Source organism: Lepidothrix coronata, unplaced genomic scaffold (genome assembly GCF_001604755.1).
Source record: "Lepidothrix coronata isolate B3197 unplaced genomic scaffold, Lepidothrix_coronata-1.0 Scaffold363, whole genome shotgun sequence".
Taxonomy (NCBI): domain Eukaryota; kingdom Metazoa; phylum Chordata; class Aves; order Passeriformes; family Pipridae; genus Lepidothrix; species Lepidothrix coronata.
The window spans coordinates 218,865-235,430 of record NW_016690543.1 but is presented as its reverse complement, the minus strand read 5'-3'; the positions used below and the strand labels follow the sequence as shown (position 1 = coordinate 235,430).

General features: G+C 52.6%; 2 protein-coding genes across 2 annotated transcripts in view; both read left to right on the top strand.

Moving 5' to 3' along the window:
- TBCCD1 (TBCC domain containing 1) overlaps window positions 1-7,649 on the top strand; it is a 10,694-nt gene extending 3,045 nt beyond the window's left edge. The window contains exons 4-7 of the mRNA XM_017838840.1: window positions 1,058-1,244; window positions 2,127-2,624; window positions 6,345-6,507; window positions 7,097-7,649. Of these exons, the coding sequence (XP_017694329.1) occupies window positions 1,058-1,244; window positions 2,127-2,624; window positions 6,345-6,474 (815 nt within the window). The 3' untranslated portion in view covers window positions 6,475-6,507; window positions 7,097-7,649. The remainder of the gene's footprint in view (window positions 1-1,057; window positions 1,245-2,126; window positions 2,625-6,344; window positions 6,508-7,096) is intronic.
- A 127-nt stretch (window positions 7,650-7,776) lies between these two features.
- CRYGS (crystallin gamma S) lies at window positions 7,777-16,103 on the top strand. The gene is made up of 3 exons (XM_017838842.1): window positions 7,777-9,356; window positions 13,702-13,944; window positions 15,831-16,103. Exons 1-3 carry the CDS (start codon window positions 9,336-9,338, stop codon window positions 16,101-16,103), a joined length of 537 nt encoding a protein of 178 aa, XP_017694331.1. The 5' UTR covers window positions 7,777-9,335.
- The last annotated feature ends 463 nt before the right edge of the window (window positions 16,104-16,566 follow it).

Here is a 16,566-nt window from a genome sequence, read left to right as displayed (position 1 = left end):
AAAAATATATGGAAAGATTGAAGTATAGGAATATGTGGGAAAATAAGAATACAGGAATATGTGGGAAAATAAGAATACAGGAATATGTGGGAAAATAAGAATACAGGAATATGTGGGAAAATAAGAATATAGGAATATGTAGGAAAATTGAAATACAGAAATATGTGGGAAAATCGAAATATGTGGGAAAGTAGAAATACAGAAATATAGGAGAAAATAGAAATATGTGGGAAAGTAGGAATGTAGAAATATGTGGGAAAATAAAAATGTGGGAAAATAGAAATATATGGAAAATAGCAATGTAGGAATATGTGGGGTGATGGGAGTATGTGAAAAGATGGGAATATACAGAAGTATAGAAAATATGGAAAATTATAAAAATCTAGAGAAAAATAGAAATATAGAACATATAGAAAAAGAATTATGCAGAAATAGAAATAGAAAAATAGAAACATACAAATTTAGAAATACTGAAAGCAATGTAGAAATACAGAAAAATAGAAATTTAGGAAAAAAACCCTAGAAACAGGAACTCAGCTCCTCCTGCTGAGCAGGGATCTGGCAGTGGGGTGGGAACTGGTCTGGCTTTCCTTGTCTCCAGTCCAGCCTCTCTCCTGCAGGGACGTGGAGCCACCTCAGGAAAGAGACACTGGCTCAGTGTTTCCCTGGCTGCAGATCCCAGGAGGGGCCCTGGATTAGGGAGCCCAGGGTAGAGCTCAAGGATTGTGCTCTAGGGGGAGCATTTCCCTCGTTTAAAACACAGAGTTTTAAACCTGCCCTCAGGATCTTCCTGCCAGGCCGAGCCTTGGGTTTGGGAAGAGACTTCTGCAAGTGGAGATCTCTCGGGGCCTTTGGCTGCTCCTGAATGATCCTGAAGTGGTTGGGCTCTTCCAATGTCTCCCAGTGTCTGGAGTTTCTCAGTGCCCTGAGCTGCTGCCCTGCCCAGGGGGAGCTGGGGGTGGTGTGGGTGGTGTAGAAGTGCCATCCTTGACGTGTGGGGCTGGTTGTTTTCCCGAGGGTTGCTGGGCAGTGAACTTCTGTGCGCTTTGTTCTGCAGTTGAAGGAGCAACCAGGAGAGCCAAGATTGCCTGCAGTGCCCGGGTGGTGCCCGAGGTGTCCCCCATGGTGATCATGAGCCAGGTGTACAAGCAGACCCTGGCCAAGAGCTCGGACACCCTGGTGGGGGCTCACGTGAGGATCCATCGCTGCAACGAGTCCTTCATCTACCTCCTGTCCCCCCTCCGGTGAGTTCTGGTTCTCCTGGGAGGCACCTGCAGTCTTGGAGGGCCAGGGGGGTCCTGGGCACATCAGGGTGATCTGGCCAGCAGGTCAGGGAGGTGATCCTGCCCCTCTGCTCAGCCCTGTGAGGCACGTTGGGAGTGCTGGGTCCAGCTCTGGGCTCCTCAGGACAGGAGAGACAAGGAGAGCATCCAGTGGAGGCCACAGAGATGAGGAAGGGACTGGAGCATCTCTTTGATGAGGAGAGACTGAGGGAACTGGACCTGGTTAGTCTGGAGAAGGGAAGGCTGAGAGGGGATTTTATCAATCCCTACAGATATCTCATCAATCCCTACAGATATCTCATCAATCCCTACAGATATCTCATCAATCCCTACAGATATCTCATCAATCCCTACAGATATCTCATTAATCCCTACAGATATCTCATCAATCCCTACAGATATCTCAAATATCCATACAAATACCTCACCTGACAGGGGATCCCATCAATCCATACAAATATCTCATTGATCCATAGAAATATCTCATTGATCCATACATATATCTGAGAGGGGTTCCTATCAATCCATATAAATATCTCCAGGGCAGGTGTCAGGATGGTGCCAGGCTCTTGCCAGTAGTGCCCAGTGATAGGATGAGTAGCAATGGCCATAGACTGAACCACAAGAAGTTCCACCTCAACACGAGGAAGAACATCTTTCCATGGAGGGTGGCAGAGCCCTGGAACTGCCCAGGGAGGGTGTGGAGTCTCCCTCTTTGCAGACTTCCAAATCCATGTGGTTCCCGTGTCACTTGCTCCAGGTGACCCTGCCTTGGCAGGGGGGTTGGACTGGGTGATCCCAGAGGTCCCTTCCAGCCCTGACTGTGCTGTGGTTCTTTGGCAGCTCCGTGACCATCGAGAAGTGCCGGAGCAGCACGTTCGTGCTGGGCCCCGTGGAGACGTCGGTGCACGTGCAGAGCTGTGATGGCGTCAGGGTCATGGTGGTTTGCCACCGCCTGTCCCTGGCAGCCACCACCGGCTGCACGTTCTACACTCTGACACCCACCCAGCCCCTCATCCTCTCGGGGAACCAGGCGGTCAGCTTTGCCCCTTTCCACACCCACTACCCCATGCTGGAGGACCACATGGCTCAGGTGGGCTTGGCCACTCTGCCCAACTACTGGGACAGCCCCATGCTGGTGTGCAGGGAGAGCAGTGACACGGGTGTGTTCCGCCTCCTGCCCCCCTCGGACTTCTACACCTTCGTGATTCCCTTTGAGATGGAAGGAGACACCACGGAGACGCCGGGGGGGCTCCCCCAGGAGTACCAGGAGGCTCTGAGGCAGCGGGAGCAGCGGGTGCAGGTGTGGCAGCGCGCGGTGAAGGAGGCGGGTCTGACCAGGTGAGTGCTGTGCCCGGCAGGGCTGGCTGAGCTCAGCCATTCCCGAGGCTTCCTGTGATGTGGTTCCATAAAAATGCTTTAAGGAGGGGTTGGGTTGGGTGAGCCGTGTCCTGCAGGCCAGTTCTGGGGCGTCAGGCATTAGCAATCCTGGCTGGCAAAGTGAGAAGGGAATGCTCACACTTGTAGCTCCGAGTCATGGAATTCCAGGATGGTTTGGGTTGGAAGGGACCTTAAAGGATGTGTCGTTCTACCTGCTTCCATGGGCAGGGACACCTTCCACTAGCCCAGGTTGCTCCAAGCCCCGTCCAACCTGGCCTTGGACACTGCCAGGGATGGGGCAGCCACAGCTTCTCTGGGTAACCTGTGCCAGGGCCTCCCCACCCTCCCAGGGAAGAGTTTCTTCCCAACATTCCATCTAATCCTGCTCTCTGGCAGTGGGAAGCCATTCCCCTTGTCCTATCTCTCCAGGCTGTTTTCCAAAGTCCCTCTCCAGCTCTCCTGGAGCTCCTTTAGGCCCTGGAAAGGGCTTTAGGTCTCCCTGGATCCTTCTCTTCTCCAGGTGAACACCTCCAGCTCTCCCAGCCTGGCTCCAGAGCAGAGGGGCTCCAGCCCTTGGAGCATCTCCATGGCCTCCTCTGGATTTGCTCCAACAGCTCCACATCCTTGTTATGTTGGGACCCCAGAGCTGGAGGCAGCACAGCAAGGGGGGGACTCACCAAGTGGAGTAAAGGGGGAGAATCCCCTCCCTCACCCTGCTGCCCACACTGCTCTGAAGGAGGTGCTTTCTCATGGTTGCATTTTCCCGGCTCGTGAGGCTGCAGGGAAAGCATTCCTGGACACTGCTGAGCGCAGGGATCCACCCTGGCAGGGAGGGTTTATGACTCTGGGCCCTCCCCACTCTCTGTTCTGCTGCCAGTGCTGTGGGCAGGGCTGGGTGTGTGCCCTGAACCACATCACTGTCCTGCAGCTGCCTGGGGTCCCTCTCAGCCCCCCTTCACCTTGGGATTGAAGCTTTAAATGACTGTCCCATCCCTTGTTGAGGAGAGCTGGGAATGTGCCTGTGGATCATGGCAGCAGATCAGTCCGGGACAGGAACTTTGAAATTCCTCTTGAGCTGATCCCATGGAATCCTCTGCCCAGCTTTGTTTGCAAGCACATTTTGGGGATAGAAACCCCATTTCAAACATCCATTTGTAAAGACTTGATAAGAACAAGTTTTGTTCCCTAAACTGAGCTTAAGCTGTGTAGGTTTTTTTTCTGTTCTGTGCTCAGTTGCTGAGTGGTACCAGGGTGTAACTGAGTGCTGATAGCAGTGATCTGGGAGGGGTTTATCCCTGGGAAACATGGAATAGGAGGCAAACTGTCAGTGCTTCCCCTTGTATCAGGCTGAAGAGTTCTGGCTCGTTTGATGATTCCTGGTTTTGGAGGAGCTCCCTCCACTTCCCGTGTTCCTTTCTGAAATCCAGGTGCCTCTGTGCTGAGCATGGAGGAAGGGGAAGTTTGAAAGAACTCTAGACTGGGAGAGAGAAAGGATTCTGGGGCAGGATTTTGCTACAGGAGGAGGGTGGCAGAGCAGTCCTGACCCAGAGGTGGGGACAGAGGTGTGAAAACCTTCAAACTCCCAGCCCTGAGTCGTCAAGAACAGCAGAGAGCAAAGAGGCTGGAGTCATCCCTTGTGTCCATCAGCTCATCCAAGGTGCTTCCCCCTCCAGCTGGGGTGCTTCTTCCCCCCCAGGGTTTTGGGAAGGTGTTTGGCCTGTCAGAACTTTCCTGTTAAAGAATTGTGAGGAAACAGGGATGATGTGCTTAGAGTTGCCATCCTGCAGTCGCAGGAGACAAGAGCTCACTCCTGGAGTGGCTTATTCCATAAAAGGGGGGAAAACTGTGGCAAGTTTAGAAGCTTGTTGAAAAGAAAGTGGGCAGCTGACAGTGGAAAATGTCTCTCTTGTCTTCTGCAGGCAGGGAAACAACAGGGGAGACAAGTAGGAAGCTTAGAGCAAACAGGATATCGGGCTTGTAGAAAGGAAAAAGCCGCCGTACTTGAGCGGGAGGTGAAAGGGAATGTTAGAAATAAGAAGACGTCTCTCAAGAAGTTGAAGTTGTCTGAATGAGGAAAGTGGGGCAAAAAAAGAATGTAAATCCTGCCAGGCTGAAAGTAAAACCCCAGTAAGACAGGAGCAGTAAGACAGCTTGAGGAGCAACTTGCAAAAGCATAAAATCCTGTTTATTCATTTTCCAAGCGTATCAGACAGAAAGTCTTTCAGGGTCAGTAGCAGATCAAGGTAGAGAAAAAGCACTTGGAGAAGATAAATCCATAAGGGAAAAAAGAAGTGGCTGCCTTTGTGTTCGCTGGGGAGGAATTTGGGTTAGTTCTGTCCCAGAACCCTGCTTTTTGGGGAATGGCTCCAACGGAATCTGTACAAAGAGCAGCCTTTAACTTGGAAAAAAGGGTGGGTACATGGAGCTGAGGGGGACAAAAAGGAATAGAATCATAGAATGGCCTGGGTTGGAAGGGACCTTAAAAATCCAGCCAAGTTCCACCCCCTGCCATGGGCAGGGACACCTTCCACTAGCCCAGGTTGCTCCAAGCCCTGTCCAACCTGGCCTTGGACACTTCCAGGGATGGGGCAGTCACAGCTTCTCTGGGCAACCTGTGCCAGGGCCTCCCCACCCTCCAGGGAAGAGTTTCTTCCCACTATCCCATCTAACCCTGCCCTCTGGCAGTGGGAAGCCATTCCCCTTGTCCTGTCACTCCAGCCCTTGGAAATAGTCTCTCTCCATCTTTCCTGTAGTTCCTTCAAGTATTGAAAGGCCACAATCAGGTCCCCCTGAAGCTTCTCTTCTCCAGGCTGGACAATCCCAATTCTCTCAGCCTTTCCTCACAGCAGAGCTGCTCCATCAGTTTGATTCTCTTAGTGGCCTCCTCTGGAGCTGGTTTCCTGCTTTTCCCGGTACAGGATGGGATCAGCACATCAAATTAGGAATGGGTTCAAAGCAAACCCACATAAAATCTCCAGAATATTGAAAAATGTTCATGTTTTTTTGGTGTTCAGAAATGAATTGTGTAAACTCATGGAAAAAGTCCAGCAGGGGCTGCTCAACACCTGTGCCACTTTTGGCTTAACAAAATCCAGAGATGAGCTGATCCCAGAGGGCTGGGATTCTGTTCTGGAGATGCTCTTGGGCATCTGAGCAGTGCCAGGGAGTCTGAGCTGTGGAACACCCTGTGACTGCTGGGCTTATTAAAACCACTCCAAAAGTTAATTACCAGCAACAGGAATTATTTGAGGGGTGTTTATAGGTGCATTTTTTTTCCCTGGTCTCCATCCTTTCTCTTCCAGGTGCTGTCAGAACAGAATTTTGAGTCCTTAGTGCTTAAACATTAGTTACTAATACTCATTTTTCTCCCTTTTCAGACAGTTTTTAATCTGTGCTCTGAGAGGTAAGTGGAGGTAGCCCTGTGGAGCAGGGTGGTTGTGCTGGTGGGATGGGGAAGTTTATATGGCCCCTCTGACTCCACCAAGTTCTGCCTTTAGGGTTCATTATCATCATATTCCCTTGGTAAAAACCTTCTATTCCTGGTCCAGAGGGTTCAGGAGCCAAGCCTGGCTCTTCCTGGTATATCTGGAGGCTTGTTTGGGTAGTGCAGGTGAGGTAGTAGCATAACACTATAAATAAATGTGATTTTTCCATACTTCCCTGTTGATCTTTTGGCTTCAGGGATCAGAGGAAGCGGCTCCAGGCGTTGGTAGAAAACAAGTTCTACGAGTGGCTGGTGCAGACGGGGAACCGGCAGCAGCTGGACAGCCTTGTCCCCCTTGCCATGGGATCCAAGCAGGCAGCAGGATAACATCCCATTCCTCAGCACAGAAGGAGAGGAAGGGTGAGTGAAAGGCCTGTTCCTCCTGGTTCTTCTCTACCTACAGGAACTGTGCCATGTTTGTGTGCACAGCCAAGGCAGAGGCACCAAAAGCAGGAGGCTTTTGTTCAGTGAATGTTCTCCCCAAAGCCTTGCATTTGGTTTTAGTTCTTATTTTGCTGTCAAAACCCACTTTTGCAGTGGAAATCTGTGTCCTCAGCACCTGCCTTGTTGTTAAGTTTGGTTTGTTGGAGACATCTGTAAAGGCACAACATGGGCATGTTGCACATAATGGGATGTCCAGCTGGTTGGAATAGCTGCTCTTTCAAAGGAACTGTGTGGATTGATGTCTATTTACCCATCTCACCTTTGCTAAAGAGAACTGGGTGAGACTGTGGCTAATTCTTACAGTGAAACTTTGGCTAATTCTTGCTTTGTAGTGTCTCTTCCTGAGCAGAAGTGGTTTAGGAGCTGGAGATCTGCCCTTATCCCACTTCTCTGCCATGACATGTTTCAAACCATTAGAAAGTTGGTTTGTTTTTGATTTGGTCTTTGAATTCCTTTTTCTTTGCTAGTGTTGGGAGTAAAATGTGCTCCTTTTATTTTGTTCCAGAGCTCAGGGAACAGGCAGCAATACCCCCAGCCCAGTTCTCATTAAGACTTTGTGGCCGTCCTGCCTGGACCCGCTGGATCCAACACCCAGCCTTGCACTGTCTGGCTGCTTTAGGATTCCTGATCACTGCTGCCTTCCCAGGAATGTGCTGTAGTTATCCTGTTGGTGACTGAGATGGCACTGGAGGATGATGAGTTGTGCCTTGTTGTAGAGCTGTCCTCGTGGTGGGTGTCCATGTGTGCAGGTGTCCAGCACACCAGGGATGCTGGGACAGAGCTGGATGCAGGGCCCTGGGCATCACCTGCATTTCACGGTACAAACCAGCTGCACTGCTTTTAGAAATGTGAAAAAGAAGTGTTTGATTTTTTTATGAATGCAATCTGGTTTTTTTTAATATGAAGATGGCATTAAGTTTTTTTAATATGAAGATGGCATTAAGTGATGGGGTTTTTATGGGATGAACTTTTGTAAGCGCTGGGATTTTGTGGAATGAACTTTTGTACATGGTTGCATTGTTTTGACAAATGTCAATAAACCAGAGTTCTTGGATAAACCTGGCACCTGTCCTAGGGAAGGGGTGTTACCTGTACAGTGGGTGTTAGAGAGACACAACACCTTTAATCTTAATGAAATGGGAACCAGTCAGTGAGAGAAAAATCCTGATTTCTTGCCAGCCATGGAGCTGAAGGGTTCGAAGGCTGCCCTGGCTCAGGGTTTTGATACAAACACTGTTGCTGCTTTCCATATTTCTCATAAAGAATATCAGCTTGGCTAAGCACCATTTTCCTCTGCTGGTGGGAGCTGTTATAGGAGATGTACTTGTAGCTGAGCACCTAAATAAACTCAGAAAACAGGGAAAGGCATTGCATGGATGAGTGGAAGCAGCAGCTGGTGGTGCCTTTGGAAGAGCTCTCCAAGCTGAGAGCCAGAGGAAGGCACAGTGCTCTGTGTGCACAGCTTCAGAATCCTTCTGAAGGTCTCCCTTCGCTCCTGGGCTGGCAGGTGAGGTGAGTTTATTATATTTATTATATTCACGTGAGGTGAGTTTGTAAGATTTAACCAACTTTTAAAGGAGGGATGTGCGAAGAGACCACACCTACTGATAGGACCTGGCTTGTGCTCGAACTGTGATCTTCATAAAACAGCATTTGGGTTCAAAAATGAATAAATTCAAACCAGAGCAACAGCAGTGGGTGATTGGAGGCACCTAAAATGGGAAGAGGAGCTGCTCTGGGCATGTGTGCCCCGGGCTCTCAGATCTGCTCGCATTGAGCGGAGCTGCTGTTGCGAGAGTGCTTGTCCTGACAGATTTGAAAGAGGGGCTGCGTGTTTCGGGCGCTGCTGTGCCAAATTCGTGTCCCTTTGTCTCCCTAAGCCTTTGGGCTGGGGCACTGAATAGCTGCAGAGGTGGTTTTTCATAATGCCCTGGCGGGGGGGTGGGTGTGTGTCAGCCAGCCAGCCGCGGCCTCCCCGCCCCCGGAGCGTGGCTGCAGGGAAAACGCCTCTGCTCCAGCCTCGGGTGCTGGGGGGAGAGTTTGGAGTTGGATTTGTGGCACCCGCGGAGACAATCAAGAGTTTGGGCAGCATTCTTTACTGTGGGATGTGTGGGATCACTCGCCACGCATCCTTCTTTCCCTCTGTGTCAGGTGCTGTTGGAGCACTGTGGATCAAGCTGAGGGTGTCCTGGGGAAAGCTGCACAGATGTTTCCACTGAGAGCTTTCAGTCTGTCAGTGCAGGGCTGTGCTTTGCAAGCCTGTGGCGTGTGCCCCGAGCTCGTGTTTGTTATTCCTTACCTGCATCCTTCGCTGCACAGAACATTCCCTAAGAAACACTGTGTCCCCTCCTTAGGAATGGGGGTGGTCCTTTTGATCCAACGAGGGTTCCTTCTGCTTTAACAAGCTGGGAAGGGAGGGAGCAGCCAAACTGCCCCCCGTGCTCCCGGGCTTGGCAGGGGGCTGCGTGTTTTGAGTGCGTTTGGCAGAGTTTTGGTGTTCTGACTCAGCAAATGGTAACAAAGGGAGGATGGCGAAGCCTTCCTTTATTCCATAATCCTGTTTGCTTTTCTGGAAATCGGCTATAGCCTCAGAATCACTGACTCAATTTTTGGATCCTATTCTCATGACAAAGCGGCTGTCTGGTTTAAAACAAGCCCGTTATAAAAAGGGCACCTCGGCTCCTGGCTGTTTGTAACAGCTCCTGACGTTCCTCCGGCACAGGGGAGCTTGGCTGGAACGGAAAATGTCCAGAGCTGGAACCAAGGTAAGTTAAATTGCAGTATGTTCATCATTTTGGATAAAAGCTCAGAATTTATCAGGGATAAGCTGTGGAGAAACTTTGTTTTCCTTGCTGTGTTGACAGCTTCCCCCTCTGCCAGTGGGTGGGCAAGAGGAGAAGCCTCAAATCCCTCCTCACGTGGAGGGGAGCCCCTCCCAAGTCTTTTCCCAGGTTTTGGCTGGTTCCTCTGGGTGGGGCTCTGCCAGAGGATGGAGTTGAGCGCAGTGACTGACGAGGGGACATGTTAAAATGGTTTGAAATCAGCAGGAGCTGATGCCTTGTGAACTGGGGGCAGAGGGCGCTGGGCCAGCAGGGAATGCGACGAGCTGGGTTTGCAGAGCGGAGTCTCCTGGAAGGCTTCCTTGGGAGAACCCGACTCCCAACAGCTGCAGCAGCTGCCACATCCCCCTTCCATGGTGGCGCAACAGAAAGACTCCTGAACGACGGCCGTGGCGCCAAAGGGAATAGCATTCCCTGCGGGATGTGAACCGGCCTTGGGATTCGGTGGAATCAGCAGGGCTGAATTTAAACCAGACAAGGAGGTAAATCAGGAGGCTCAGCTTCAGCTGGAGTGCTGTGTCAGGTGGGGATCCAGCTCTGGTGCCGTGTTCCTCAGCCTTGAGTTGAGCAGAGCTGGTTGGTGACCTCATGGCAGGGTTGGGACCGGGCAGGGAGGAGCAGCTGGGACAGGGAAGGAGGGTGAGAGCCTCGGAATGGTGGCCAGTTTCCCTCGTGGAATGTCAAACACCTGGTAAGAAGCTGTGGGCAGAGGTTCTAAGTTTTGCTTTTGGGTTGGATTCCTTGTAACCTGTGGAGGCTGGAAGACCCAAGGGGGTGTGGGAGGCACAGTGGGTTTGCAGGCACCGGGCGATCCTGTGGAAGATCCGGATTCGGTCTCAACTTCTCGTTCCTCTCGGCTCTGCCCTTGGCACAAGGCTTGGCAGATCTGGAGATCCGAGGAGGGTGTGCTGGTGGCTCTGGGGCCTCAGGGGTACAGTCTTTCTGTCCCTTTGCCTAAAATAAGTGTGGGGGAATTGTAACTGCTGCATCCTGGAGTCTTCTGTCCCTTGGAGAGCCTTGAGCACAGTCTGCCCAAAGCTGTGTCCCCTCCCAGGGTGCCACAGGAATCCATGGATTATGTGCTGCTGAGGTGCAGCAAGATGCCCAGGAGGAGTTATCTTTTCTCTATTCCATGCTCTTGTTTAGCACATTCCAGGGAGAAGAAAAGCACAAAGGAGAGAAACACCATTTCTCACAACCTCAGTGAGTGATCTGCCCTGGAGAGGGGTCACTGCTGGCACAGAAGGCAATGGGCACTATTAGATTTGTTTTTAAGAGTTTCCTTCCAGCTGAGCTGCTGTTGGGAAGAAATATGTGATAACTGAGGTGAGGTGAGGTGACCTAGGGAGTAAGAGTTTTATTCCCATAAGGAACTTCTGCTTTGGCAAATGTGGCACCTGCCAGGTAAGCCCCAAAGGGGAAGGTTTGGGTAGGGAGAGGTTAAATATAAGCAAAGCACCTTGAGGGTTTTACTGAAGGAAGGTGATGTGCCTGGGAGTGAGAGTCTGGAATTGAAATCTCTAACTGTGTCATTATTCTACGGGTGAAAACATCAACCTGCTCCTTTTGTGCCTGAATCCCTCAGGAAAACTGGGATGAGAAGGTCTGAAACGAGTTGAGGGTGTGTGCAAAGGGCTGTGGTGGAGAATGGGTGGGCAGGATTCCCCCTTTCCTTAAGTATTCCCACAGTAAACCAAGGAGCAGCGCTTTGGTTGGTCACGGTTCTGTGGGAAAAGCCTCGATGTGCTCTTGGAAAATGGTCTCCTGGGAACACCAGGGAGCTTTGCCAAGGTCCAGTTTGGCTGCATTAGGCTGGGTGGGGAAGGAACATCATTGAATCCTGGAATGGTTTGGGTTGGAAGGGATCTTAAATCCCATCCAGTTCCACCCCCTGCCATGGGCAGGGACACCTTCCACTAGCCCAGGTTGCTCCGAGCCTCATCCAGCCTGGAGAAGGACACTTCCAGGGATCCTTCTGCCTGGAGACCAGATCTATGGTCTTACAGATGTTGGGCAGAACTCGTCAACAATGCTGGACACTCTGCGTGGACAAAGGTGGGACTGTGGATCAGAGCTTGGAGAATGAGTTTGGAGAGGGGGAGAACTCCTCAGGCATCCCAGTGGTGGATAATGGCTGAGCTGGGAAGAGATGGGTCCCTGCAGGGTTTTACAGGGATGCTGTGGCTTCCTTGACCCCTGGCTTCGGGAAGAGGCTGATGCTGAACCTCTGTGAACGGGGCTTTTGGGGTTGCCTCTGGGTCATGCCGGCAGATTTTCCAGATGACGCCTCTGGGGAAAAAGATCCAGAAGCAGGACCTGGAAAATGGCAGCGGGTTGTGGCCGGGAAGGCCTGGCCGTGGTCAACTTCCCAGGAGTGGCACTGTGGGAAAATGGGAACTGGGCATTGCAGTGCACACCTGTCACAGCCCTTATTCCCTCCAGGAAAGGTGGTGGTGATTCCCAGCTCTCTGTTGCACGAAGGTGGGAAGAGCTCGCTCAGGAGGGAGAGTTGTGGGGGCAGGTTGTTCTGTGCTCGCCAACTGCTTTGTGATGGGAGATCAGTCCTTGAAATTAAGAGGAAAATGTGAGGGAAATAACATTATCCCAAGAAATGTCCGCTGACATGAATCCTCTGGCAGGGTCAGTCCAACTCCCCAGATACCTGGTCAGGCTGGTGGGACACCCTGACCAACCAGCTCCAGGAAAACTGTGGTTGACTTAATTCTTAGCACAAAATAAATGATTAAGAATAAAAAGCGAGCGAGTTGTCCCAGATTTGGGTTGGAACCATGGTAATGAATGATGTTTTTAACAGCAGGGCTGTTACCAGTAACCAAAGCACCATGGGTGAGGTACAGCCAGCCAGGAGCAAAAGGAATCTTAGTACTCAAGCTGTGGAAAAACCATGGGGAAAATGGATTGTGGGATACTGAATGTTGGGTGTTTAGATCTCTAGAGCATCTGGTGTCCCGAGCAAGCAAGGGATGTGTCAGGATAGACATGATGGCTCAGGAACCCTCATTGAAAAGAGCAGCTCTTGATGAACAATTATCAGCTGAGATGATCTAAAAATGGGGCTGGAGGAAGGACTGGTCTGGTCTAGGGCTTGGCAATATTCCATGAAGGGGTTTTTAAGGAAAAAATGGGTCACCTCTCCAGGGCTGGCTGGGTGATGCCTTGGGTGAGAGGAATGGCATTTGCTCACCAGCTCTTGAGATCATTTCCAAACAGTGATCAAGTCAGGATAAAATGTCCCTAAACAAGGTGCTTTGGGGTCAGCCTGGCTGTAGAGCTGCTCCTGGGAAAGAAATGTGGTGATGGATTGGGAATTTGTCAGCTGTATTATGGGCTTGCAGCGGAACAAGCCAACTGCAAATGCAATCCTTGGTTGTCCAAAGATCTCTGGTACTCCATGTCCATGGAATGCTCCTTTAGTTTCTACTGGCACGGGCAAAGCTTGTGTGATGTCCAGCTTTTGGCAGTGAGTTTTGAGAAGGGAAGTTGTGGGTTATTGGAGCAGGAACAAAGAGAATGGGCTGGAAGGCATGGCCTGGGAGGAAAGGTCTCACTGCCAACACTCGGTGAGCCAGTATAAAGGAAATCATGGAATCATGAAGGCTGGAAAAGCCCTCTAAGGTCACCAAGTCCAGCTGTTAGCCCAGCACTGCCAGAGCCACCACTAACCCGTGTCCCCAGAAATGCTGCTTTGTACAGTCCGTTGACTTCTCACGGCTCCCTTGGCCAGAATTTAGTAACTCCTGATCTAGAGGAGGTGGGAGGGAATTATTTTAATAGAGTTTTGCTGGAAACAGGACAGGAATTTCACCAAAGGAGCATTGGGTTGGATTTTTCACAGAGACAGTGCTCAGCCACTGGAATGGGCTGCCCAGGGAGGGGGTGGAGTCACCGTCCCTGGCGGTGTTGAAGGTGAGACTGGGTGTGGCATCAGTGCCATGGGCTGGGAACCACTGTGGTGCTGGATCAAGGGTTGGACTTGATGATCCCGGAGGTCTTTTCCAACCCATTTGACTCTGTGATTCTGAGACTGGGACAGAATGAGGGGCTGGGAAAGGCAAGACCTCGGTGGGGGCTGGAGGCGCTGGGGCCAGGCTGGTGGACTGACCGCAGTTGGTCCTGCTCAGGGGTTGGCCCTGATGATTTTTGACATCTTGAGGGCTCCGTTTTCAGACGTTTCGCGCCACAGTGAGGCTGGAATAGGGATGTGCTGGGGTGAGGAACCTCCCCACTTCCCTTCCTCTGCTCGTTTCAGGTCACCTTCTATGAAGACAAGAACTTCCTCGGCCGCTACTACGAGTGTGACAGCGACTGCCCCGACTTCCACACCTACCTGAGCCGCTGCAACTCGATCCGTGTGGATGGAGGCACCTGGGTGGCCTACGAGAGGCCCAACTACGCGGGGAACATGTACGTGCTGACACACGGCGAGTACCCCGACTACCACCACTGGATGGGCCTCAACGACCGCCTGGGCTCCTGCAAGTACATCCAGATCGTGAGTGTCGCCTCTGCCCGACGGCTGTGGGGATTTATTTATCGGGGAAGGGTTTCGTGTGGGTGGCCCCCATCTTCCTGGGGACCTGTGGAGAGGGTGGCTGTGGGGGATTTGTTCCTGCAGTCCTGCCCTGGGAATGGCAAAGTGTTTGGCGAGGGGAGAAGGTAAATCTTTCCCGCTCTGGACGGCAGATCCCTTTGAGTGGGGGTGGGTTTCCATAGGAACATCAGCCTGGTTTTATCTGCCTGTTGCTTTAGGGACTTTGGTATCCAGGCAGGTCGCTCCAAGGTTTGCCTTTTCCCTGGTGTGCTGCCAACTGATCCAACTGATGGTGGGCACAAGGCCTGTAACAGTGGGATATGGATTTTGCGGGAGCATTTTTTTTGAGGACCAGTTTGTTCTTCTCTGGCAAACCAAGGCTCCTTTCTGATACAGGGAACTGGCTCTCAGTGTCATCAAACCCCTCTGGGCATGGAGAGACGAGCCCCAGGAGCAACCCTGGAGTGCCCAGCAGTGGGAGGGATGCCTGGAGCCCTCTTGGGCACGCTTGGAGCAGCCTGGCATCTCCTGGTTTTAGGAGTGTGTCTCCCAGCTGCAGCACAGGAACTGTGCTCATCCCCTCCAAAATGATGATGGGGAGAAAGGAGCAGAGGGAATGATCCTTCTGGAAAACCTCAGGGGAGAAGCACCCTTTAGAACTGGCAGTGTGGATGGAGTGTGGGTTGGTGCTGCTGCTGAGGTTTTGCCAGCAGTGGGACAGACTCTGGTGATCTGTGTGCAGCTGGCTTGAAGCACAGCCACAAATTCCCACTGCACGGAGCAGGTCTCACAGCTGAGAAGGGGTTTTCCTTTTCTGTCTGGGGGGTCTAACACCTCTCTGAGCCTGTTGTGGGTTTGAGCCGAGTCTAAATCCCTTTGCAGAGGGCAGGGAGAGTTTCCAGCCCCTTTGGAGCACTGATCTGGCATAAGAGATGGAGCCAACACACGTGGGAGATGTAAAACAGCTTCCCCCAGCAGGATGAAATGTGGGAGCCTTATCCTGCACATCCACCTGGTACCTGGCTTTCCCTCCTGCCCTGGGGGAGACCCTGAGACCCCGCAGAGCGAGGAGGGAGTGGGTTGGGACGGCCGGGGAGGCGGGGGAAGGGGTGTCCAGGCAGCTGCAGATTAAAAGCTGCCGCGGTGCCTTGGGGCGGAGCAGCGCTTCCAATCCCAGCGGGAAACACCCGCCTTGCTGCCCGACGGCTCCGCTGGGCTCAGCAGCTCGTTAAACTGCTCGCTGCTAGAGGAGCCGGGCATGGAGGGGGCGGTCTGTCTCTCCAGACGCTCACAGGGGGTGGCTGAAGGGCTCAAGCCTGCCCGGGATAGTGATCCCAGCACTGCTGACCTGGCCTTATCCCTGTCCCTGCCTGCAGCCTCCTCCCTGCAGAGCCAGGGCTGGGATGGGCTTTGAGCTGGAGCTGCTCTGCTCTGGCTCGGTGCTTCTGTACCCTCTGTGCACGTCACCATTTACCCCCCTGCCTCCCTCCGGTGCTTTTGGGGTCTGACACGAGCTGTTCAGCCCTGGCTTGGTGTGCTGGGGGGTGGTTTGGACCTGACTGTGTTTGAGTCTGACTGTGCCCCAGCTCTGCTCTCACGTGCTGGTGACTGTCAGAGCCAGGACATGGGGATACCTCCCTCCCACACTTGGTCATCAGGTTGCCCAGAGAAGCTGTGGCTGCCCCACCCCTGGAAGTGTCCAAGGCAAGGCTGGACAGGACTTGGAGCAACCTGGGCTAGTGGAAGGTGTCCCTGCCCATGGCAGGGGATGGAACTTGATCTTTATGTCCCTTCCAACCCAAACAAAGCATTCCACGATTCCATGACTTTCTCTCCCTTTTTTCCAGCCGAGTGGAGGCCGGGGCCACATCCAGGTGTTCGAGAAGGGCGATTTCGGGGGGCAGATGTTCGAAGCCACCGAAGACTGCCCCTCTGTCATGGAGGAGTGGCACATGCGTGAGGTGCACGCCTGCAGGGTGCTGGAGGGCGTCTGGGTTTTCTACGAGCACCCCAACTACCGGGGCCGGCAGTACCTGCTGCCCAAGGGGGAGTACCGCAAGCCCGTGGAGTGGGGAGCGGCCAGTCCCACCGTCCAGTCCTTCCGCAGCATCACCGAGTGAGCCGAGCCCGTGGGCTGGGCTGCCACAACCCCCCAATAAACAACTGAGTCGCTCAGCTCCTCCTTGTCCTGCTCATTCCCGGGATCTGCGCGCGGGTTTTCCTGCCTTGGGGGGCTGGGGTGGAGCTGAGCCTGCTCCAAGCAAAGCACTCCCTGCCAGCCCGAGTGCCACTGTCTCTGCTGCCATCCCCTTCCTCCATGCCCCCAATCCCCTCCATCCCACTGCTCCTCTCGAGGAAAAAGCCATCCCAAAGCTGGAGCTTGTGCCCCAGCATTTGTCCCAGTGCTCCACTGGACTGGCCCACACATCCCCAGTTTTCAGGGCTGGCTGTGGGTGGCACGGTCTGTCGTGTCCCTGGGGAGTCCCTGCCAGCTCTGCTGCTGCTCCACGCTGTCTTGGGAGAAGGGATGAGGTTTTCATCCATACCACATGCCCCCCTGGAGACCCTGAGTAGGCAGCAGTT

Excerpts from the sequence above, each read along its gene's own strand:
- CRYGS (XM_017838842.1), top strand. The coding sequence starts at position 9,336 with ATGTCCAGAGCTGGAACCAAG. Across the intron at positions 9,357-13,701 it reads TGTCCAGAGCTGGAACCAAG|GTCACCTTCTATGAAGACAA; the intron begins GTAAGTTAAATT and ends TGCTCGTTTCAG. Across the intron at positions 13,945-15,830 it reads CCTGCAAGTACATCCAGATC|CCGAGTGGAGGCCGGGGCCA; the intron begins GTGAGTGTCGCC and ends CCTTTTTTCCAG.